Consider the following 25,998-nt stretch of genomic DNA (forward strand, 5'->3'; position numbering starts at 1 on the left):
TGTTTTGTGGCTGTAAAGAGGCCATGAGTCACATAACCGGCCTAAAGACAGCTGATATTAGGTATTTATAGCGCTCGTTTTTTTTAAAACAAATGACAGTGTGCTATGCCAGCCTCTAATGTAGAGGCTGGCAGTGAAAGTTTAGCAAATTTATTTTACAAGAATAGCGGCGAGGACAGCCTATCACAGAAGGGGGGCACTTTGACCACGGTGATCAGGGCAGAGCTGCCCTGGTTATTATGGTCTGTTTAGAGAGGGCATACAGGAAGCGGTAGGCTTCGTTTTTTTTTTTTTACAGTTTAGAGGGGGACAGATTACATAGCACAAGCGCTATGCTGTGTAATCTGCTTTAAGGGACCAGAGTCTGCATTTTTTATTTTTTTTGGGTTAACAAATGCTTTAAGATACAGCTATACTCAATTAATACAAATCAAAGTCACCATAACAAACAAAAACTAAAGACACAATAACAAACAAAATATATGTCACCAATAACATCAAATTAATATATGCAATAACCATGAACAAAATAAAACAAATAAAATACTGTACTGTAATATCATCCTATTAAACTCTGCATTAAATAAATAATACTGGTTGATGAAATAGCAGAAAAGTAAAACTACAAAAATGGAAATATTGCACCACTTCTAAATATCGCAATAAACATTCTTACACATAAATTAACCTAAGGGCCAGTTTCACAACAGATGCAGTTCCATGCAGTTCCATTTTTTCTGCACCAATACAGTCAGTGTCAGTCAGTTTCTGCACCAGAAACTGACTGGAAACTGACCAGAAACTGACTGCATGATGTGAACTAGAGCCATTGGAATACATGGAAAACACTGAGCATGCATTTTTAGTGCAGAAAAAAAGCACACGGAACTGAACGGATCTGCGTCTGGTGTGAACTGGCCCTAATACTAACAAAATATAAATGCAACATAAAAATCGGATCATAAGTCCCCTAGCATCTGGCACTCACAGAGAATAATTATATAATTTCACACCACAGGCAAAAATCCTCACTGGCCTTGCATATCAACTATTTGAGTCTGTTAGTGTCAGACACCCTAAGCCTGCTTCCCTAGCATCCCACTGTATACAGGAGAGTAGTGGCCACCAGAGACTCATAAAAACATCTTCAGCAACATCCGACAGATGTTAAAAGACCTCAGCCTCCTCACAAAATAGAGGCGGCTCTGGCCTTTCCTACAGAGGACTCCAGTGTTCTTACTGTAGTCCAGTACACTATATATGTGCACCCCAGATACTTGTAATTGTCAACTAAAGCCACACTTACTCCTTGGATAGAGACAAGGGTTACTAGTGCCTTCCTTCTTCTCAACTCCACAACCAGCTCTTTTGTCCTAGTCATTTAGATACAGATGGTTATCCTCAAACTATGTGACAAAGTTCTCCACCACAGTCCTGTCAGGAAGGGCTTGCCAGCAGACAAGATGGTTCCTCACCTAAATCTGCACCCGGTTTTTCTGCTGCACCAGCTGCATCTGTAGAGTCACTTGCTGCACCTGCTGTTGTGGTGCTACTGCCAGAATCTGGAGTTCCCACACCAGAGAGATTTTCAGACGATTGCAGAAAATTCAGAGCCTTTCTCAATGCCTGTGAACTGTACTTTGCTTTATGAACTTGCTCCTTTTCACTTGAAGCCACCAAGGTGGCATTTGTCTTTTCTCTAACACAAAGTGAACCCCATGTACAGGACCACTATTTACTAGAACAGAAAAGTTTGTCCCAGTCAACCTTAAACATATTCTTCGATGCCATGGCACAGTTATATAAAGATCTACAACGGATCCACTACCACTGAGGCAGCTCTCCGTATGTTCCAGCAAGGCCGCAGAGCAGCTGCGGAGTATGTAACAGACTAGAAACACTGGAACGCTGACACCAATTGGAACAATACTGCCCTCAGTTACCAATCTCGACTGGGTCTCTCTGAGCAGTGAAAAATTAGCTGACCCGGATTCTCTGGAAGCTCTGATAGACCTAGCTGTCCAGATTGACCGACATATGAGGGAACGCAGTTCAGAGAGATCTTCTAGACAGCCTTGCCCCGTAGGGATGCTGCCACAGGTTTCCAGTCCTCCAAGTCCAGCTCCATCGGTCTCGACCACACCAGCTCCTTATACACTAGAACCAATGCAGTTTGACATACTGCATCCTTCCCTCTCTCTGATGGAGCACCATCGTAGACCTTAAAACAATCTCTGCCTTTACTGTGGAGAAACAAGCCACTATGTGAGGACCTGCCTAACCAAGCTCTGTAAGTGCCTGACTCTCTCTTTTGCTTACCATTTGCCTTTGACGAATAGCTCTATTTACCAAGGTCTCCTTCTTGTTTGCAGCTTCTGGGAAGAGTCATCCAGGCATCTACTCTAATTTATTCTGGTGCCTGCAGCTGCTTCATTGACCTGCCATTCGCTTCTCAACACCAAATTCCCCTCCAACCAAAATCTCAGAGACTTTCAGTTCATCTGACAGATGGATCTTGCATTAAAACTTGTCACACAAGAGACTGTTCAGCTACCAACCACCCAATCACAAGGATCTGTTAAACACAATTGCTTCACCCATGTTCCCTATCATCCAGGGCATGCCATGGCTACTGGTTCATAATCACTGTATTAACTAGGTCAAAGGAGGAATTGAATTTCAATCATAATACCGCCAGCAGCAATTTCTGCCAAAGCCACCAATCTATCCGCCTGCCTGTTGTGCATGGACTCAGATGCTGGGGAATACCTATCTTTTCCCACAGCATACTGAGATTTCCTGGATATTTTCAGTAAGAAAATGGCAAAAAAATCTTCCTCCTCATAGACCTTATGAGTGTCTAACCGAGCTACATCTTGGGGCTGAAATACCGTTTGGATGAATTTGCCCCTTAACATAATTTGAACTTACAGCATTCAAAGAGTACATTGATGACAGCCTAAAGAAGGGCTTCATTTGCCCCTGTATATCTTCATTTCAAGCAGGACTTTTCTTTGTAGAGAAAAAAAACGTATCCCTTGCCCTTAGTTCCAGAGTTATTCCAAAGATTCAAATCAGCTACCATTTTTACAAAATTGGACTTGCGAGGGGAATATCATCTGGTGTGCATATGGGAGGGTGATGAATGGAAGACTGCATTTTGCACCCGATTTGGGCATTTCAAATACTTGGTAATGCCTTTTGGACTATGCAATGCCCCAGAAACAATCTAACACTTTGTCAGTGACATCTTTCAGAATTACTTGGGCTTACTTGTCATTAGTGATGGCCGAACGGTTCGCCCGGCGGTCGTTTCGCGGCGAATTTCCGACTTTCGCCGTCCGCGGGTTCGAACGCCTTTTTCCGTCGTTCGCCCCGGCGGACTTACGTGTTTAATGTATACAAGAACTTTAACCTTTCGTGACACGTTTATCATGTGTTACAGGACAACCAATTGAGACATGACAGCTCATGGACACTTGGACATTCCCCCTAACCTATAAATACACCCGATCCGGTGGCCATTTTACATTCTTTCTTCTGTCACTGTAGGGAAAGGATCCTGTGTGGAGTAGGGACAGAGAAAACGCTAGCTATTTGGTACACAAAAGTTCTTTTCAGGACTGGTATAGGTGTTAGGTCAGCAGCCTGAGTTTCTTTTGTCAGTTTAGATAAAGGGACAGAGCGCTGTATGCTGCTATTTTAGGGACAGCTCAGCCAGATTAGTCTTTCTTCATCATCATCATCATCATCATCATTAGCTGTTACTATCAGGTCCACAAAAGAGCTGTTCCAGCTAATCGTTCCAGCCTACTCTTTTTTGCCAATTTGTATAGGGACAGGCAGGAAGCAGTGTGTCAGGCAGTGAGGATAATTTTAAAGACTTGCTGTTACTATTAGTTCCACAAAGGTTCTTTTCAGGACTGGTATCAGTGGTACGGTAATAGGCTTGTACACGTATAATATTCTTTCTTCCAAATATAGAAAGAATATTATACTTGACTGCTGCCCTTCTGCTGCAGTCTGCTAATCATTCACAACTCACTTGTTCCACAAAGCTCTTTATCAGGACTGGTAACTTGGTCTGTCTAGGGTGCTACGGTACATAGGCTTGGGTGCGGTACAGTCTGCTGTTCTGTAAGGACCGCTATCGGTCCACAATAGATAGGGTTGCCGTGCACTACTGCTGACCGCTGCCCTATACTGCAGCAGTCCTTCAGCGGTATAGGGACTGACGCACAGTCTGCTAAACACTAATACACAACCTGCTTGGTCCACAAAAGTTCTTATAAGGACTGGTAACTTGGTATAGGGTGCTACGGTACATAGGCCTGAGTGCGTTACAGTCTGCTGTTCTGTAAGGACCGCTATCGGTCCACAATACATAGGGTTGACGTGCACTACTGCTGACCGCTGCCCTATACTGCAGCAGTCCTTCATTGGTATAGGGACTGACGTACAGTCTGCTAATCACTAACACACAACCTGCTTGGTCCACAAAAGTTCTTATAAGGACTGGTAACTTGGTATAGGGTGCTACGGTACATAGGCCTGAGTGCAGTACAGTCTGCTGTTCTGTAAGGACCGCTATCGGTCCACAATACATAGGGTTGCCGTGCACTACTGCTGACCGCTGCCCTATACTGCAGCAGTCCTTCATTGGTATAGGGACTGACGTACAGTCTGCTAATCACTAACACACAACCTGCTTGGTCCACAAAAGTTTTTATAAGGACTGGTAACTTGGTATAGGGTGCTACGGTACATAGGCCTGAGTGCAGTACAGTCTGCTGTTCTGTAAGGACCGCTATCGGTCCACAATACATAGGGTTGACGTGCACTACTGCTGACCGCTGCCCTATACTGCAGCAGTCCTTCAGCGGTATAGGGACTAAGAGTTTTGTCACAGGGTGATTTAAAAAATGACAGGCAGAGGAAGAGGCAGGCCCTTCCGCAGGGGTGGTAGGGGTAGGGCAGGAGCAACAGCCTTGAGCCAAAGTGGGAAGTTGCAGAAGGTGCGTTCAATTACTTTAAAGGACGCACCAGACTTGGTTGAGTGGCTCACTCAGCCTTATTCTTCTGCACCCTCCTCATCCTCTCGATCTGCACCCTCTTCTTCACTCTCTGCTATGTGCACCCCCAAAGACACTACCACCAACAACACCACCACCACCACATACCTTCCGCTTGAGTGCAAATGGGGGCCTTCATGCTCCAGTGTTTTAATAGGGACCCCCGTATAAAAAGCATGAGGGTCAAGGACCAGTACTGGGTGGCAACGTACTTAGATCCCCGGTACAAACACAAAATGGCGGAAATGTTACCGCCGTCGCAGAGGGCTGTCAGAATGCAGCACTTCCAGGCCTTGCTTCGAGAAATGCTGCATTCTGCTTTTGCGTGCGCTGGCAGAGGAGCAATTCCCACTCCCAGAGAAGGATTTGCGGGTACCAATCCAACAGCGCCTGCAAGAAGAGGCCGGTTTGAAGATGTGTTGGTGACTTCGGATATGAGGTCATTCTTTCAGCCGACCCATCGACAGGTGTCATCCGGATCCAGCATCAGGGAACGCCTAGACCGTCAGGTGTCCGACTACATTGGGTTAACGGCCGATGTGGACGCTCTGAGGAGTGATGAACCCCTAGACTACTGGGTGGGCAGGCTTGACCTCTGGCCAGAGCTTGCCCAATTTGCAATCGAACTGTTGGCTTGCCCCTCATCCAGTGTCCTGTCCGAAAGGACGTTCAGCGCAGCAGGGGGGATTGTGACCGATAAGCGTACTCGCCTAGCTCACGACAGTGTTAACTACCTCACATTTCTAAAAATGAATGAGGCATGGATCTCGGAGGAATTCAACACATGTGATCAGTAGACCATGTATATGTCTATAAACAATTTTTGGAATCAAGCACACAGACCTTCTTAATTCATTTGGCTCACTTCCCTGACCCAAAAAAGCACACCGTACTATATGCCCCTACCCTCCTCTTTGAAGAGGTTGAGCGGTGTCATATTTCTACTGGGGCTGCTTATTATGAGGGGTTCCCACCATCCCTGTGCTGTGCTGACTTCCTCCTGGGTGTTCTTATTATGAGGGGCTCCCACCATCCCTGTGCTGTGCTGACTTCCTCCTGGGGGTTCTTATTATGAGGGGCTCCCACCATCCCTGTGCTGTGCTGACTTCCTCCTGGGGGTTCTTATTATGAGGGGATCACACCATCCCTGTGCTGTGCTGACTTCCTCCTGGGGCTGCTTACGGTGCTGCTGTCAGCGCTGTATGTCACGGAGCTGCTGTCAGCGCTGTATGTCACGGAGCTGCTGTCAGCGCTGTATGTCACGGAGCTGCTGTCAGCGCTGTATGTCACGGAGCTGCTGTCAGCGCTGTATGTCACGGAGCTGCTGTCAGCGCTGTATGTCACGGAGCTGCTGTCAGCGCTGTATGTCACGGTGCTGCTGTCAGCGCTGTATGTCACGGAGCTGCTGTCAGCGCTGTATGTCACGGAGCTGCTGTCAGTGCTGTATGTCACGGAGCTGCTGTCAGCGCTGTATGTCACGGAGCTGCTGTCAGCGCTGTATGTCACGGAGCTGCTGTCAGCGCTGTATGTCACGGTGCTGCTGTCAGCGCTGTATGTCACGGAGCTGCTGTCAGCGCTGTATGTCACGGAGCTGCTGTCAGTGCTGTATGTCACGGAGCTGCTGTCAGCGCTGTATGTCACGGAGCTGCTGTCAGCGCTGTATGTCACGGAGCTGCTGTCAGCGCTGTATGTCACGGTGCTGCTGTCAGCGCTGTATGTCACGGAGCTGCTGTCAGCGCTGTATGTCACGGAGCTGCTGTCAGCGCTGTATGTCACGGTGCTGCTGTCAGCGCTGTATGTCACGGAGCTGCTGTCAGCGCTGTATGTCACGGAGCTGCTGTCAGCGCTGTATGTCACGGAGCTGCTGTCAGCGCTGTATGTCACGGAGCTGCTGTCAGCGCTGTATGTCACGGAGCTGCTGTCAGCGCTGTATGTCACGGTGCTGATGTCAGTGCTCTGTATTACGGTGCTGCTGTCAGTGCTCTGTATCTCCTGCACCCTCTTGTTTGCCTACCCTGGTCCCTGACCTTCCCTCTCCTCCATTGCCTTCATTAGCTCCATAGTCCTGAATTGTCAGAACAATTTCCCAAATAAAAAAAAAATGCTTGTAGTTATCGATCCCAAATTCACCTCATACATGTATTATGCTATTGTCCAGGTGGTGGGACTACGTGCTACCCCCTAATAATTACCCCGTGGCCGCAAATTCGACCTAAAGGTTTGCGAAATTCGCCTCCCATTGAAGTCAATGGAGCCCGCGGCGAACGGTCGTTTTCGCGAACGTTTGTGTCCGTTCGCGTTTCGCGTTCGCGAAACGTCCCGTCGGAAGTTCGTCCATCACTACTTGTCATTGTGTATATAGATCACATTCTGATCTTTTAAGCTTCTGTGGAGGTCCATCGTGGACACGGCATGAATATGCTGGCACGACTTAGCCTATATGTCAAGCCCCAAAAATGTTTTGAGTTTGAACGCCAAAACATCAAATTGTTGGGACTAATACTCTCCACCAAAGGTATAAAAATGTACCCCCAGAAGGTCTCCACCATTTTGGACTGGCCAGCCCCCACAGATAGGATGGGAGTACAAAAAATTGTGGGGTTCCCAAACTTTTACCAAAAGTTCATTAAGGGGATCTCAGCAATTATTTCCTCCATTACCCAACTGAGTAAGCAATGCAATGATTTTCATTGGACCTCTGAGACTCAGTCAGCTTTTGAGACTCTAAAAGTACTTTTTACCTCCGCACCTGTACTGAGGCACCCAGATTCGGCCCTGCCTTACATTCTGGAAGTGGACACCACAAAAGCAGCAGTGGGGGGGGGGGGGGGGTAGTGTTATCACATTATAACAGCATTCTGCTGAACCATCCAATTATCGATATGTGCATACCCAGCTTGATTCAAAATAAGAAACCAAGGTCAGCTCTGCCTTAACTTTCTCAGCTGTCAGTTTTTCAGACAAAACAAAGGGATGAAAGGAAAAACAAGGCACAGCCAATGTAAACACCACTCCAGGCAGTAGCTTCACGAAGAGAAAGAAGAAGACTCAGACACAGAACTGCTTGGTAATTTCATCAAGAATTTTTATGAGTACAGAAAACATGGTACTCACTAATGGTTTTAAATTTTTCTAAATGCACTTAGGTGACAAACTTGAATTGGATATTGATCTACTCTTTATATTCCATTAAGGAGGAGATAGGCTGCTTTGTCATTTCTGCCTATGACATAGGTATCATTGATCACAAACTAAAAAAAGTAAACTATTACAGATTATACATTTACTCCCCTTGTTTACTGTCTCCCAAAATTCACAAGAACCCACTTATATCCCTGGTAGGTCCATTGTTTACTAAGTCTGTATTGCAATCCATGGCAGGATTTCTTAATCTGATTCTACAAAATAAAGGCTCTGCCCATGCCATTCAACTTACCAAATGCAATGTACTTTCTTAATCATTTCCCATGTGTAGGTACAATGCTTCATGAGTGATTTTTGTGTGTTAGTGATATAAATAACCTGTATACCTAAATTCCAAACACAGAGGGATTACAGTAATCTTTGGTGTCCTTGAGCCCACACAGTAGACATACAGCATAAAAACAGGCATGAAATTACATTGGGGGTTATTTACTAAAGGAAAATCCACTTTGCACTGAAAGTGCACTTGGAAGTAAAGTCGCTGTGGATCCGAGGGGGACATGCAAGGAATATAAAAAAACAGCATTTTAGCTTGCACATGATTGGATGATAAAACCAGCAGAGCTTCCACTTATTTCATATCTACCCCTTATATTTAGAGTGGATTTGCCTTTCGTAAATAACCCCCAATGTCTCAATAAAAGCGATTTTCGTTTTAATGGAGAGTTCTATTTACAGCTATATAGGACTGCAATAGGCTCCAAAGTGACAAGTTATGGCAGCATATCTATGATGGATTTCAAGAATTGTCATGTGTATCTCTGTTTGGCAGGGGTCAGAGACACAGTTGTTATCATTTTGTGAATATCTGAACTTGTGTGTACCCACCATTTTATCCACTTTGGCACAAATCCACTTTTTGGATGTGGCAGTTCATCTACAGAATGGATGTTACAACCCCCCCCCCCCCCCCCCAAAAAAAAAATATGACCGCATCTCTCAGCTGACAATCTCCATCCCACTCCTTTGAAAAGACAATTAGCGTACAGCCAGTTCATCTATGCAAGATATATTGCCTGGAGAGATGAACAAGTTTAAAGGAGAGCAAAGTAAATGAGGAATTCATTTCTAGCTAGGGGTTATGCCCCAAACAACGTAGAGCAGGCTATCGAAATTGCATAAGCACAGAACAGAGACTATTTACTTCATTGTAAGCCTAAACAACATACCAACTGCATTCTTGTTAAACGCACATTTCCACATGGGCCAGGTTTGCTTATTCAGCTATTCACACGCACTGGTCTGGGCTCTCAGTGATGATCATCTATTCTACCTCCTGCATGACCCTTCTTTGAAGTGGATTAAATCCTTTAAAACACCAAAGGGAATGTACCCATGTAGACACTGCACACAGTGTATTTTCAAGACCCTATCATGTTTAAGAATACCCAATGCCTTTTAATAATCTTTTTCCCTCTCTTATATTGGAGATTGTAATTAAGGGTTGATACTGCTCTTATGTATTTTTGGGAGATAGTACCAAGTATTGAGCTTCTTTTTTATTTAGAAAATCTTTTTTTTTTCCGAACCTTTTCTCAATGACTTCTGCAGTTCCCTTTTTTATCTCAAGGTGGGGTTGGTATCCAAAAATGTATACGTAGTCTGATCTTGTAACAATCTCTCAATTTCCCTATTATAATCAGACTTGGTCAATTTGACAATTCCTCCTTGGGTCAGATGACAAGTGTCTTTTTATTCTCTAGTTCCTTAATCCCTTTCCTGATCCATCTTGGATCTTCAATTCTTTTGATCTTGAGGTTATCCAGATTACTTAGAACCATATTTTTAAAGACTTCTGCATATTTATTGTCTTTATTTTGTGGATTAAATACAGGTCCGTTCCTTAGGGAGCTATAATGACCCCCTTGTAGATCTAGTTTGCTGGGTTAGTTATAAAACATTTCTTAACATTTAGAGTCCTTACAAATTTCGGTATACCAATATATGTCTCAAACTGGTTTAGGTTTTTATTTGGGGCAAATTTTACTTCTTTGTCCAAACCTCTTTTCTGGGGTCTTTTTGACCCTAGATCTCTCCATAAAGAGGACCTGCCATCCCTATTTCTTTTACAAGGGATGTTTACATTCCTTGAAAAATTTAATTAAAGGGACGGTATAAAAATAAAAAGTAAAATATAGATGTAGCACCCTGTAGCACCCTGATGTCTAGGCAGGGTTGCTCCTAGATCTACCTGCCAGGTATCGTTTCCTTGGCCAATTGTGAGGGATAAATTGGTTTAACCCTAAGTCTGGAATTGCTGCACTTCTCTCTTCTGTCTCTAGATGGCTGGGTATCTGGTGACATTAGATAAGACAAGGACATTGCAAGGACAGATTAGGAATAGATAGGGTATCTCAGCCAATGGGCAGGGATTTTCTTGGGTCCCTTGGTCTGCTTGGAGAGCCTATTTATTTGGGTGAGGCCAGGTTATTCGGGGTTCTGTGCCACCTAGATGGCTGTCTGGGTGGACATATCTGCTAGGCTATCTGCGGGCATATCCAGATGCAAGAGAGCAGCATAGGGTTGGGATTGCGGCTTGCAGTCCAACCAGAAGTGTCAGTTCTGCCGGCTGGAGAACCTGTCGTGGTCAGAGGTAGAGGGGCAGCTGTCGCCACTAAGGGACCAACCACCTTGTTACCACAGGGACCACAGTGAGTAGCTAAAGCAAGTACTGGAGCAGTATTCTCACCAACCGTGGAGGGTGAAGAATTGGGAAACTTCAGCAGGTGCCAAGCCAGGGACCCAGTCAGTGGGGCGATGCTTGAGGAGTTTCTGGAGTTCCAAGCTAGGGACCCAGCAGGGAAGCGGGGGTGACGCTTGAGGAAGATACTAAAGTGAAGATTAGAGGAGCTCACGGGATTCAGTGGCAGTGAATCAGCAAGTCTAGTGAGAGAGACTGGGTCAGTAGGCTGAGAATCTATAAAAAGTGACTGTATAAAAGTAAAGGAGTTCATTACAATTTGTATTAGAAACTGTTCTAAGACTGTTGCCATAGGAGACAGTGCTCCTACACATGCAGATGTGGTATCTTGCTGGATGCCTTTCCCTGCATGGCCGTCTACCTGTAGAAGTCTCAGAGTTTGCTAATTGACATTGCCACTACTTAAGGGTGTCCTGGCCCTAAACCCCCTCTCCCACCATTTTGTTCATGAGAAAATAAATCTCTTTGCATTCAAGAAGTGTCTGGCACCCATGAATCTACCTTAGGCCGCGTATACACGCGGGGACTGTTCGCCCAACTTTGTCCGCTGAACAGTGTTTCGGCAAACAGTCCGCTCGTGTGTGGGCTTTCAGCGGACAGTTTCAGCAAACAGTCCGCTGAACAAGGTTTTTCGGAAATTCGGAAAAACTGTCCGCTGAAACAAAGTTTCAGCGAACAGTCCCCTCGTGTGTAGGCTTGTTCGTCAAACTAAGTTCCGCGCATGCTCAGAAAGGATTTACATGCCGAAAGTTATAATGCAGTGTATAGGACGTCGTATTTTTCGTCCCGTCGTACGTGCCGTTCACGTCATCGCGCACGGTTTCAGCAAACTGTTCGTTCGTCGTGTGTGGCCATGTCCGTCCATGCTAATTTTGAGCGGACTGTTTGCCGAAACTGTTTGACGGACAAAGTTGGGCAAACAGTCCCCGCGTGTCTACGCGGCCTTAAATTACACCCACTATGCCTTGCAACCCACTCTATACAAAAGGATGTCAGCTGTCCTTGGCTCTGGAGGTTCTCATTAGACTAAAGGAGGCCTGGGACTTTGCTATATATAACAATTAAAAAAAATGTAAAGTGACCCCATCCCTCCTTGTTCATGAGCAGAAGCGAACATATACGTAAGTGGTGCACGCATATGTAAATGGTATTCCAACCACACATGTGAGGTATCACCATGAATGTTAGAGCAACAGCAATAATTCTAGCACTATCAATTCTAGCACCTCGTTAATTCTAAACAGGTAACCTGTAAAGGCGGTTAAAACATTGCCTATAGAGATACTGTCGTTTGTCGCCATTCCACAAACGTACGTAATTTTAAAGCGGGACATGTTAAGTATCGCCCTACTCAGAGTAACTTGATCTTTCAGATTATAAAAAAAATGGGGTAACTATTGAATTTTTTTTTAGAATCATAAAAGTGTATTTTTTTTTTTCAAAAAAAAATGCATTTGCAAACTCCGAGTGACATAAAAGATTGCAACAATTGCCATTTTATTCCCTAGGGTCTCTGCTAAAAAAATGAATACTGTTTGGGAGTTATAAGTAATTTTCTATCAAAGAAATACTGATGTAAACGTGTAAACAAAGAGTGCCAGAAAAAGCCTGGTCAGCAGTGTGACAAAGAATGTACTGTATACGTTACAGAAAACCAAAGCAACCAAACTGATTAGTTTGCAAGTAAGTCTGTTTTTGCTAATCCTCATAGTACTCCTTAATATGCACAGCTGTATTAAAAAAATATATATGACTGATGATTAAAAATTATTGTGTGTTTGTATGTGTCAATATATGCATGAGTACAGAAGGTCTAAAAAACCGAGCAAATGCAATTATTTGAACAAACCACACCCTATCTTGCAGTGAGGATTGCTGTGGCATAAATATATATATATATATATATATATATATATATATATATATATATATATATATATATATATATATATATATATATATATATCTACAATGACCTTAATCAATTTGCAAAGGAAGCTTTTTAAGTTCCCTGAACCAATGAAACGCTGAATTCTGTGTTAAACCTGATCTGTGTCTCTTCCCTTATGCGTCTCAATTCTTTGATGAATTCCACCCACTGTTAAAACTTTTGCACTTTTATTTCCAGAGACATCTGCTGTAATTTTTGAATGTTTCTGTACCTAGCTACAAAGCAGCAGAATGGAAATGTGTTTGGAATATAAAGCTCCCAATTTCTGCCCTTATAAGTTTGGCACTAAACCACTGAAAATCTTCTCCTGCATATGAATGTTTTTAAACAGATTGGGAATGTACTTTGAGATAAAAGAAATAACCCAGTAAAGGCAATTAGGCCATATAGATTCAAATTGGAGGTGACAGAGACCAAATTACCTCTGCATGTATGAACGGAGTAGTGTTATTCCTAGGAGAAAATACATCATAATGGAACAGACCATCATTGTAAGCCCCAGGAGGATTGCTCTGTCTTCTCCCGCTTTTAGTGCTGTCACAGTTTTCCTTTTGTCCAGAAGGTCATGGTCCTTGATTTTTTGGTAAAAGTTTCTGAAAGAAAATGTAATTGTTATTACTATTTTTAATCAACTAAGATACAGATTGTAATTACAGTAAAAGTGCCATTAAAGCAGACCTTGTTTCAAAAAAAGTCTCTACTATGTTAACCACTTCAGCTCCAGACGGTTTTAACCCCTTCCTGACCAGGCCATCTTTTTGTGATACGACACGGCGCTGCTTTAACTGACAATTGTGTAGTCATGTGACGCTGTACCCAAATATAATTGATTACTTTTTTTTCCCCACAAATAGAGCTTTCTTTTGGTGGTATTTGATCACCTCTACGGTTGTTATTTTTTTTGCGCTATAAACAAAAAAAGATTGACAATTTTAAATAAATTTTTTTACTTTCTGCTATAAAACATTCCCAATAAAAAAATCAATAAAAAAATCTAATTTCTTCATCAGTTTAGGCCAATATGTTTTCTGTTCCATATTTTTGGTAAAAAAAAATTCACAATACGCATATATTGATTGGTTTGTGAAAAAGTTATCACATCTACAATCTATGGGATAGCTTTATGGAATTTTTATTTATTTATTATGGTTTACTAGTAATGGTGGTGATCGGAAATTTATAGCTGGACTGCGACATTACGGTGGACAAATTGGACACTAAATGACACTTTTTGGGCACCAGTGACACCAATACAGCGATCAGTGCTAAAAAAAATGCACTGTCACAGAATAAAAGACGCTGGCAGGGAAAGGTTTAACACCAGGGGCGATTAAAGGGTTAAGTGTGTGCCTGGGAGGTGCTTTCTAACTGTATGGGGGACGGATACATTGGAAGAAAAGAGAGATCCATGGTTTCAGCTTAGCTGAAACACAAGATCTCCCTCTTGCTCCCTGACAGATCAGCGGTTTACCTTGTTTACATAGGAAGCACGCTGCTCCGTCTCTCCGCTGAATGATCAGCAGGTTGCGGTGGCCATCATGGCTGCCAAACCCATTATTTGGCTCCCGGTGTGTCCAATCACAGTGGGAGCAGCGCTCCGGCGAGACACACGCGTGCAAACTCCTAAACTGTGTGCCGTAGTATATATGTGATGGGAAGTCCAGAAGCAGTTAAAGAATAATGCCGCATACACACGACCGGATTTTCCGGCAGAAAAGGTCAGATGGAATAATTTAATGGGAGATCGTGCGTGGGCTTCATCTGACTTTTTGTTTTGAAAATTCTGACGGACCTAGAAATAGAACATGTTTTAAATCTTTCCAACGGAATCAATTCCTATCGGGAAAACCGTTCGTAAGTATGCTGTTCTGACAGACCAAAAACTACGCAAGGGCAGCTATTAGCTACTGGCTATTTAACTTACTTTTTCTAGTCCTGTCGTACGTTTTATACGTCACCAAGTTCTAAACGATCAGAATTTGGTGTGATCTTGTGTACGCAAGTCCATTTCAGCGGAACTCTGTTGGAACTCCGTCAGAAAAAACATCAGAGTTTATTCTGATAAAAAAAACAATCGTGTGTATGTGACATAAGTTTGTCTTTTAAAAAAATAAAATAAATGCACATTTTTTTGCAGGTAAAAAAATTTGCATTTACTATTTTATTTGTTTGAGGAGCTTGGAAAGCATTGTACCAGCAATCAGCAGATCGCAAGGTGCAATGCAGGTCTCCTGCAGACTGTAAGTGTGAGCTGTCTGCTTGTACATCTTACAGGCAGGCAGTTTCACACTGACAGAAAGAATCAATGAACTACCACAGCGCTCAACAGTGCTGTGGTATTTCATTGAGAACTACATCATATCCTGATTCTCCTTACTAGGGAACATGAATGCTGGTGATTTATATGGATCGTTTATGTATACCTTTTATGATCTGTATCACTAAATACTTGGATATCCTGTTTTTATAGTTCTTTCCATTAATACATTTTTTTTTTTTTTTTATCATACTTTGAGTTTATGTTGTTTGAGTTGTATGTACCTAGATAGTCCTTAATACAACTCCTTTATAGGTGATCGAGTGTGGACTGATCTCCCAGGCTTTTTCCCTTTCAATTAGATGATGGTACACCCTACTCACTCTATATGTTGTCTACATTAATAGAGGTCTTAGCTTTTAAATAACTGCAAACCAATGGTCACAAAAGGATGCCGGTACTTGTAGTTCATTCATTCACAGAACTGTGAATGAAAGACGCGGTTGTGGATGCGGAGTTCCACACGGACGCGTTTTAAAAAAAAAAGTGACAGCTGGTATGGGTAACTTCTCATATCCCTTGTACACACAGTCGGAGATTCCGACGGAATGTGTCCTATCGGACCGTTTTGTCGGATATTCGGACTGTGTGTGGTCTGCATCAGACTGTTTCCGTCGGAATATCTGACGGACCAACTTTTCCAACTTGCCGGTAAAATTTTCAGACAAAATGCTCCGATCGGACATACTCCGATCATGTGTAGCCTACTCCGACGGACAAAGTGCCACGCATGCTCAGATCAAATTCCGAGACCAAAGCTATTGTCTACTAGCCTGAACGTAATCCCGTCGTAACTAAATAACATCATCACGTTATGTACAATCGGATTTTCCGACAACTTAGTCCGACCGTGTGTCACATCACTTCCGGACCTCTTTCGGAATTAATCCGACGGATTTGGTTGTCGGAATCTCCGACCGTGTTTATAAGGGCATACTGTTATCACACAGTGGGCTCTTATCATAGAGTCACTGTAGGAGTGGGTGGGAACATGTTTCCGAAGCTGAACTTATCCTTTAAAGCATACTGATTGTACTGTGCTATATCACAATCTCAATCATTTTTTCTTAATTTTAGATTTTTTTTCTAACAACACTCTTCTGTGGAGTTTAGATAATGCAGCCAAAGTTACCAGCCAAAGTTACCAACTCCAATGATTTTTATTACTCACAAAACATTTTACTGCCAGAGCACATTTATTAATGAGAACCTGGAACATGACAGAAACTCCTTTTTTATAAATGAAAGGAACTATATTCAAACAACATGAACAATATTTAACCATTAACAATACCCGCAACGTGATCTGTTTGGCTGAAAATGTCAAAACATTGTGACAACATTTCAGCATGACTCGAATTATGAATGACCCAGGGAATCCTGGGATGAGGAAAAATAAATAGTCATGTGGCCATTAGGAGGTTGTTAGAGAAAGAGGGAGGAGGGGGGAGAGAGAGAAAGTGAAGAAGGGGGAGGGGAGAGAGGAAGGAGAAAAGGGGAAGAAGGGGAAAGTGAGGAAAAGAGTGGGTGGTTGAGGAGGGGGAAGGGAGAGGGGAGGAGAGAGCGGGGAAGAAATGGGAGAGATGGGAAAGAGAGAGAGAATGGAGAGAGATGGGGAGGGGGGCAAGAGAGAGAGAGAAGGGTGGAGAGAGAAGGAGAGAAGGGAGTGGTAGAAAAAAAAGGTAGGAGAGAGACAGAGGGGAAGGGAGAGAAAGAGAGAGAGGGGGAGAGGGATGGGAGGGAAGCAGAGAGAGAGAGAGAAGGGTGGAGAGAGAGGGGAGTGGTAGAAAAAAGGTAGGAGAGAGGAGGTATGAGAGAGATATAGGGGGGGGGAGAGAAAGAGAGAGGGGCGAGATGGATGGGAGGGAGGCAGAGAGAGAGAGAAGGGTGGAGAGAGAGGGGAGTGGTAGAAAAAAAGGTAGGAGAGAGGAGGTATGAGAGAGATAGAGGGGGAGGGAGAGAAAGAGAGAGGGGGAGAGGGATGGGAGGGAGGCAGAGAGAGAGAGAGAGAGAGAGAGAGAGAGAGAGAGAGAGAGAGAAAGGGTGGAGAGAGAGGGAAGTGGTAGGGAAGAAGTTAGGAGAGAGTAGCGATAATGAGAGGGGGAGGGAGGGACAAAGAGGGAGGACGGAGTTAAGGGTGAGAGATGGGAAGAGAGGGGAGAAGGTAGGGGAGAGAGAGGATAGAAAGGAAAAGGGGGGAAAGAAAGCCCTAAGTGATGGGGGAACCCGTGCTGGATTCACGTGGGTTCTCGTATCGCATATGTGTGAACCGAGCCTAAATGTGCAATCAAAAATGCATTTATCCAACTGACTTAAAGTAAATGGGGGTTATTTACGAAAGGCAAATCCTCTTTGCACTACAAGTGCAAACTACAAGTGCAAAGTGCACTTGAAATTGCACTAAAAGTGCACTTGGAAGTGCAGTCGCTGTAAATCTAAGGGGTAGATCTGAAATGAGGGGAAGCTCTGCTGATTTTATCATCCAATCATGTGCAAGCTAAAATGCTGTTTTTTATTTTCCTTGCATGTCCCCTTCAGATACTTCCAAGTGCACTTGCAGTGCAAAGTGGATTTTCAGCTATTCAACATATGCTTTAAATATTAAAATACTAGAGAACTCATAACATATACAGTATAGAGTGTGCACAAAAATTCCAAAATTACCGTCACTCTCATCCTACTTATGTGTGATATGCAATTTTATGATCATAACTCTAGATCATAATCAGAAAGTCCTGGAGCTTAATTTACAAAAGTACTCAGGTAGTACATATACACTCTCTGCTCTTTTGGCAATGGAGGCCTAGGGCCTAGGGTAAACTTCGGAGGAATTTACGCGTAGTGAGTAGCCTACATTTCTTTGCATAAAAATTATTACAGTTGGCTCAAGGTTTAAAGGTTCAAGGCTTGGGTTGGAATAAATAACCTTTATGATGTATAGGTCTGGAGAATGATTTTCAAGTTTATGTAAACCGAGTCACTAAAATGTATAATAATCTTTAACGAGTAAATGTCATATCCAATATAATTTTTACTTCATTTAATGCTGGTAATATTAGCTGGCAATCCTGCCATGAAAGGCCTTGTTCAGGAACTTCCTGTTATACTATAGCAAAGCTTTGTCCCTAACTGTTCTAATTTGTGTCACCCTCTTACATGCACTTCCAGTGGAGACTACAGACAGCTGTGTCAATGCTCATTGCACAGACATGGTCGGCCATTGTCAATATAAGGAAGCCCACCTGGTCCAATGACATGTATCTAATAATGGAGCAGATACATGTAGACAGGAAGTGGCTAAAAGAGGCTGCAGGAGGTCAGTCAAACTGAAATATTGTAAAAAAAAAAAAAAAAAAGGATGAAAAAAAATGTCATCCAGTAAGGGTTTACATCTGGTTTACATTTTGTTCTTTTACTTGACAATCTTACACAAGTTCACTTTTAAAGCATTTCAATGTGTCAATTGAAATACGGCTACAATCACATTAAGTACAATGTGTCAATTGTAATTAAAAGAGGAAGCAAGGGTTAACACTACCCTTCCACAACACCCTGAAATTTTCCCTACCTACTTTTATTAAAACATAAGGTATGCTTTATAATTGTTGGTATCGTTGACTATGTTTTGGGCTTTGTCATCTGGACCCATAAGATCTACATCTGACCAAGAACAGTTTTATATAAAAAAAAGACAATAAAGAACATCTGGTATCAGTAAATAGTGAATAGGAATTTCTGTTAAACGAAAATGCTTTCTCTTAGGATCACCTACTTGGTATGCAATGATTAAGCCTTGTACTTACCCATTAGCAGATTGCTATCTTAAGGGATTTAATGTGCCATTTGCATTTGGTATGCCATGGCAAGAAAACCAATTAGCATAAATGTTGTGGAAAATGAAGAAGCACAGGAAAGTTTGTATTATCTCTGACATTTTGGCCTGGAAGTCCTTTCTATCCCCTAGAGCGGGAACTAGCTGAGCAATGCTCTAAAGCTTTGGAGCAGAAAAAAAGAATTACAAGCACTCTGCACCTAGGGATCACAAAGTATATTAATACACACAGAAAATATGGTATCTTTGCATCAGTAAAGTGCTGCAGACAGGTGATATTTGTGCTAAATGCTTGTTTTCTCAACATGGCTGGGAGATACAGCCTAGACAAAAATAATGAAGTAAATAAAAATATAATTAAAAAATAAAAATGACATTAGTGTCAAAGAGATTAGAGGCTCTGTATAGTGAACACATTTGCTGTGAGCAATGCATTTTATTATTTGTATTGCTGCATATTTTCATGAATCTTCAAAAGTCACATGCTTACGAAAAACTCCACACTAATGAATAGGGAGCCATTGCAAATAAAATAATTATCGCTATGTAGTAGTTAAACCCTTAATTAGCTTTTTCTGCATCTTAAAAATCCTGTTAAAGCGTAAACCCTTACAATAAGCTTAAAATATTTTCATTTGTTAAACCTGAACTCCAGCCTAAAGCTAAGTACGCACAGGCCGCATGTTGGGCAGCATCGGACGGTTCACTAGGAACCGGCCAACATTCAGCCTGTGTGTACTGGAGTCAGGCCGGCTTCTGTTGAAGGGGCAATGACCAAAAAAGGTCTGCCGATCGGTTTACCGATCAGCGCACTCAGCGCTCGTTGGATAGCTAGTATAGGGGCTCCTTCTGAGCTGTCAGGTTTGCTGGGATCAAGGAAAAAAAAAACTGGTGATGTGTACAAGGCTTTACACTCAGTCTTGTACAGTTGTATGAGATCCTCTAATGAAAATGGCAATTCTGATTTCATTGCAATACTGCAAGCTCTTCAACGTGGGCATTGGAAGTTGCAGCAAGTCAAATAGAGCTCGCCTTATTTCCTTTACTGAACGAAGTCTAGCATCATCTATCGCTTTACTCCCCCACTTTTCAGTCTCTAGCCCACTCATTTCATTGTTTATTAAATCATGGAAGTTCAGCATCACACACTGATGTCATCTAGGGCAGTTTGCATGTAAATGTAACAGTTATATGTGTAACATGTTCAATTGCTTTTGGCACCCCTCAAAGCAGAGCTAAAAGCATATCCCTGTGTCCCAGAACATGCGGTGCAGGCTTGTCCTAGTACCAATCCAGGGGGATAGTAAAAGTAAAGGACAAAGAATTGCTGCTACTCCTGACAGGCCCAGGTGAATAAACAATAAAGAGCGAGCCCAGCCTAAATGTCCCAACTAAACCATACACCCTGATGCATTTCGCTCCACCCACCGGGGTCATAGTCACCCAGTAGGCGGGGCGAAATGCATCAGGGTATATGGTTTGGTGGAGAATTGTAAGCTGAGGCAGCTCTTTATCGTTTATTCACTTGGGCTGCTCAGGAGTAGCGGTGGCAGGGCAGCCATCAGAAATTTTTGGGCCCCTTACACAGCTTTAGGCCTGGGCCCCCCACCCCCCCCAGCCCTACCACCAACATTCCCCAGGGCTTGCCTATGGGCCATCCTACCAAATCTGCACACCAGCCACCTCACCTGTACGCACTCAGCCCCCCCCCCCCCCTCAATCCTGTATATATGTCAGCCCCCTCACACACCTGTATATTTGTCAGCCTCCCCAAACCTGTATATTTATCAGCCCTTCTCACACCTGTATATATGTCTGCCCCCCCTCCACACACACACCTGTATATATGTCAGCCCCCCTCACACACCTGTATATATGTCAGCCCCCCCACACATATCTGTATATATGTCAGCCCCCCTCACACACATCTGTATATATGTTGGCACACACACCTGCATATATGTCAGCCCCCCCACACACACCTGTATATATGTCAGCCCCCCACACACACCTGTATATATGTCAGCCCCCACACACACACCTGTATATATGTCAGTCCCCCACACACACCTGTATATATGGCAGCCCCCCTCACACACACCTGTATATATGTCAGCCCCCCACACACAACTGTATATATGGCAGCCCCCCTCACACTCACCTGTTTATATGTCAGCCCCCCACACACCTGTATATATGTCAGCCCCCTTACACACACTTGTATATATGCCAGCCCCCCCACACATATCTGTATATATGTCAGCCCCCCTCACACACATCTGTATATATGTTGGCACACACACCTGCATATATGTCAGCCCCCCCACACACACCTGTATATATGTCAGCCCCCCACACACACCTGTATATATGTCAGCCCCCTCACACACACCTCTATATATGTCAGCCCCCCATACACACCTATATATATGCCAGCCCCCCTCACACACACACCTTTATATATGTCAGCTCCCCTCACACACACCTGTATATATGTCAGCCCCCCTCACACACACCTGTATATATGTCAGCGCCCCCACACACACCTGTATATATGTCAGCGCCCCCCCCCACACACACACACACACACCTGTATATATGTCAGCGCCCCACATACACAAGCCTCTGGCCCCTCCTTGTACACAAACAGCCCCACTCTCTTACCTTCACAGCCCCTACTTGTAGCTTCCTACCTGGTTCCAGCTTTTTTTTACAAAGCTGACATGTTGCTGGGAAGCATAGTACAGGCAGATTGCTGTCACACGGGGGGGGGGGTGCACATGCACATAGTTGCCAGAGGTGGCAGTAAAGAGCTTGATGTCTGAGTCAATGACATGAGAACAGCAGAAACTGTGAGATAATTTCTGTACTGCACAGCACAAATTCCCTTCACCGTCCTGCCTTCTTCTGGCCCGGGCAGGCCCTGAGCGGTGGTCCTTTATTCTTTACAACTATATGTGTAATAGTGATAACTATATGTGTATCTAGACTCTATAATTTTGCTATGCCCTTAGATAAAAATAAATATATAAGGTGCACTTAAGGTGGAATTCTAGATAGTATTTTTACTGCATTGTTATTTTGGTCCAGGTTGGACCAATTTGAGCTTACATATGTTATATCTGAGTGATCGCTGGGAGAACTGCAAATCACTGTAGTGGTCAGCACTACTATAGTTATAGCAGCAGTCTTCGGAGTCTTGTCCTGAACAACATCTCTTAATAATAATCTCTGCATAATAACCACGGGAGGTATCTTGTTCAGCACTTCCACCATTCGCAGAATGTACTGATTTTTTTTTTCAATAAATAAACAAATACATAATAAATACAAGGCATTCTGTAATCATACCTAGAGTTCAGTTTTAATTTTGAAAATGTGCCAGATAAAATTCAAATGAAACATCCTTATTAGGAATGATATATTTCCAAATTTGTGTATGATGTAAAAGGTATGTAATAAAATCGTATTATGACATTTTTTCCCAAAAGAGGAAGACATCATTTGCTGTAACTCCCTAGAGATAAAGGTTGATTTTGGTAGTGATGGATTTTTAAATTTGTTGCATGCCATAGAATGACTGATTGGCCCCTAGTTTTGGATGACTGTAGGTTCAGGAAGAAAAATGAACAGATTAACTATAAAATAACAATGATTAATTGAGAATCATGAATCATTTATTCACAATATTTTTGCACCTTCCCAAATTTACATGATATATGTGGGTTATTATGTGATTAACCAAGGGTGTAGATTTGACTTAGAGGTTAGACATTACTGCATTCAATTGTGGTTGATTGATTAATTAAACTGTCAATAAGTATCAGTGTTGCAATATGTCCCTACTAGTGACTTTTGCTAAATGAAATATTAGGGAAATACAGAAGCATACTAACGAAGGTTTAGAAACTTGTTTGTTAGATTATTTATTGGTGAATGGCAGGGAACAATTAAGATAAGTTATGTCACCTGTGAATGTAGGATACACAACAGCTAAAACAATGGTGACTCTGCTTTTCCTTTTGCGTATTACTTTGTTGATATTTTTTTAAAACTATAAAAGCATGGAATCCTAAATTATCAAAAATATAATCAATTTACAAGAGCTTACTGTACAGTATATGACCTGCTGTGTTCCTGTTTACCTGTGGCAGTGTAAACTAATAAGGACTTTATATATTGACTCTGTAAGACCACCAGAGTAATGTATTGGATCTGCCCATGGTTAATGGATCTGTGTTCTGCTATATGACATAAGGTGATTTGGTATTTATGAGCTTCACATGTCACAAATTGTTTAATTTTCCATTTAATTAACTCTGGTGTCTTGACTCTCATGTTTTTCACTTTATTTTTATTCATTGTTTCACTTTTTTTTATCTTTCCTTATTCTCTTAAAATATTTTGGTTAAATAAACTTGTTGTTTCTTGGGAGGGACAGTTGAGCTTGGAGGCTATTTGTAAGCATTAGTATCTCGGGGAGCATATCAACTTAATATGATCATTTAGTTAAACAATTGTCAATGCTGTACAGATTTTTTTAATTATATTTGTAAACATTTTAGGGTTGAGTTCCTGCTGTAATAAATGTTTAGCGACAGTATCTACATTTTTAATACCTTATATGCCACCCCTGATGATGCATTTTTCATGACGAAACGTTGGGCGGAGCCGGGCTAGACGTGGGACACGGGCGAACTACACTACAGCGGCTACTTTTTGAAGCGCTGGACGCTTCACTTTTTCGCATTTATCATACAACCAAATGTGAGTGTAACTTTTAACAGCAATAAATTGATGAATGTTTTTTTAAGATACTTGCGCAATGAGCAGTGTCTTTTTTATTTCATTCATATGATTATTGAGCCACGCAAGGATTCCTATACCTGTTCCATGCCTATGAGAGAGCCTGCTCCAGGGTACTGATTGGGAGGAATTGCTAACCTGAATTGGTGTCATTAAATGTGCATTATCCATGCATTGATGGTAAGGGTCTGTCTTATCGGGTGATGGGACCCTGCTATCTTCTTATCTGTTCGATGTGCTGGAGGGCAATTTGCTTCTCACTGGTTGAACCCTTTCTTCATATTGGGACTTTTTGCATAATTCTTTAATACATATGTTTTTTGATGAACTCTTTTGATTGTACTCATTTTTCCATGTGCGCCACATTTTCTTTTTATATTTTTTTAAATACCTTATATTAAAGGGAAAGCATAGTTATTATCACATTATTAAACTGTATGTATAGACAACATCTTTAGGTATTTCATAGTGTGGAAAAGAGTTTAAACTCCTGCCAGTTAATTTTTTACTAGCGATGCAACAATGGGGACATTTCCTCTTACTTCTTGTCCTTGAGATGCAATAGGAAGTTAGGGGGAAGCTCCCACTTTGTGTCCAGCAGTAATCACCACAGGTTGGCTGTGCAAGCAGCCAGGAGTAGCTGCGGTTCCTGACAACCTGTCATTGAGGTGTACAGGTTTGGCAGCCACAGCTAGCTGTCCAATACAGTAGCAGGAATCATTTGATTTCTGTCATTGCCATTCGCACCATGGCAAAATGCCAGTGCAAATGTAGCCTGGCCATGCAGCACTCTATCCAAAGATAAAAAAGGTTTTGTCTACAGATACATTTTAACCACTTTCAGACCGGACCAATTTGCTGGTCAAAGACCAGACCACTTTTTGCAATTCGGCACTGCGTCGCTTTAACTGACAATTGCGCGGTCGTGCGACGTGGCTCACAAACAAAATTGACGTCCTTTTTTTCCCACAAATAGAGCTTTCTTTTGGGGGTATTTGATCACCCCTGCGGTTTTTATTTTTTGCTCTATAAACAAAAATAGAGCAACAATTTTGAAAAAAACACATTATTTTTTACTTTTTGTTATAATAAATATTCCCCAAAAATATATAAAAAAAACGTTTTTTTCCCTCAGTTTAGGCCGATACGTATTCTTCTACATATTTTTGGTAAAAAAAATCGCAATAAGCGATTATTCTTTGGTTTGCGCAAAAGTTATAGCGTTTACAAAATAGGGATAGTTTTATAGCATTTTTATTAATAATTTTTTTTTTTTTTTTTTTACTAGTAATGGCGGCGATCAGCGATTTTTATTGTGACTGCGACATTGTGGGGGACCCATCGGACATTTTTGACACATTTTTGGGACCATTGTCATTTATACAGTAATCACTGCTATATAAATGCAGTGATTCCTGTGTAAATGACAATGGCAGTGAAGGGGTTAACCAGTGGGTGGCAGTGTAGGGGTTAAGTGTTCCTAGGGTCGTGTTACTAACTGTGGGGGGGTTGGGCTTTCATTTAGTGAACACTGATCTCTGCTCCAATCACATGGAGCAGAGATCAGCGTCACTAGTTACTAGGCAGAATGGAGAAATGTTGTTTACAACGGCACTTCTCCATTCGGCCGCTCCGTGAGACGATCACGGGGATGCCCGCGGCGATCGAGTCCGGGCGGCAAATTTAAAGGGACGTACATGTACGCTCATTTGCCTGCCCGTGTCATTCTGTCGACGTACATCATCGTGTGCTGGTCGGCAAGTGGTTAACATTAAAGTGAAACTTATACAGAGGGTGAGGCTAGGCAGAATTTGTCGTAATCCGCAAGAGAACACAGCATACTTTCACATTATGGAGAGTGTACAGCTGTGCACATAAACCAAGCAGCTTATAATTTTTTATTTTTTTTTCAAAGCTTAATTAAACAAGCTGAAGTTAGAAGCTGATTGGCTACCAGACACAGCTGCACCAGATTTTGCACTCTCCAGTTTTAACAACTCAACCCCAAAGTCTCTTCTTATACATTATTCTGCTTAGTGTAACTATTTTTTTTTATGTGACTTATATACATATTTTTGATACGTGGTCATCCTTTACTTTATTGTATTGAATTCA

General features: G+C 42.4%; 1 protein-coding gene across 4 annotated transcripts in view; it reads right to left on the minus strand.

Moving 5' to 3' along the window:
* KCNMB2 (potassium calcium-activated channel subfamily M regulatory beta subunit 2) overlaps positions 1–25,998 on the minus strand; it is an 828,748-nt gene that overhangs the window by 65,173 nt on the left and 737,577 nt on the right. For all 4 annotated transcript variants that reach the window (XM_077487943.1, XM_077487942.1, XM_077487941.1 and 1 more), the window contains one exon: positions 13,351–13,521. In XM_077487943.1, the coding sequence (XP_077344069.1) occupies positions 13,351–13,521 (171 nt within the window). The remainder of the gene's footprint in view (positions 1–13,350; positions 13,522–25,998) is intronic.

Source organism: Lithobates pipiens, unplaced genomic scaffold, assembly GCF_037356315.1.
Source record: "Lithobates pipiens isolate NorthernLeopardFrog02 unplaced genomic scaffold, aLitPip1_a1.2 Scaffold_18, whole genome shotgun sequence".
Lineage (NCBI taxonomy): Eukaryota > Metazoa > Chordata > Amphibia > Anura > Ranidae > Lithobates > Lithobates pipiens.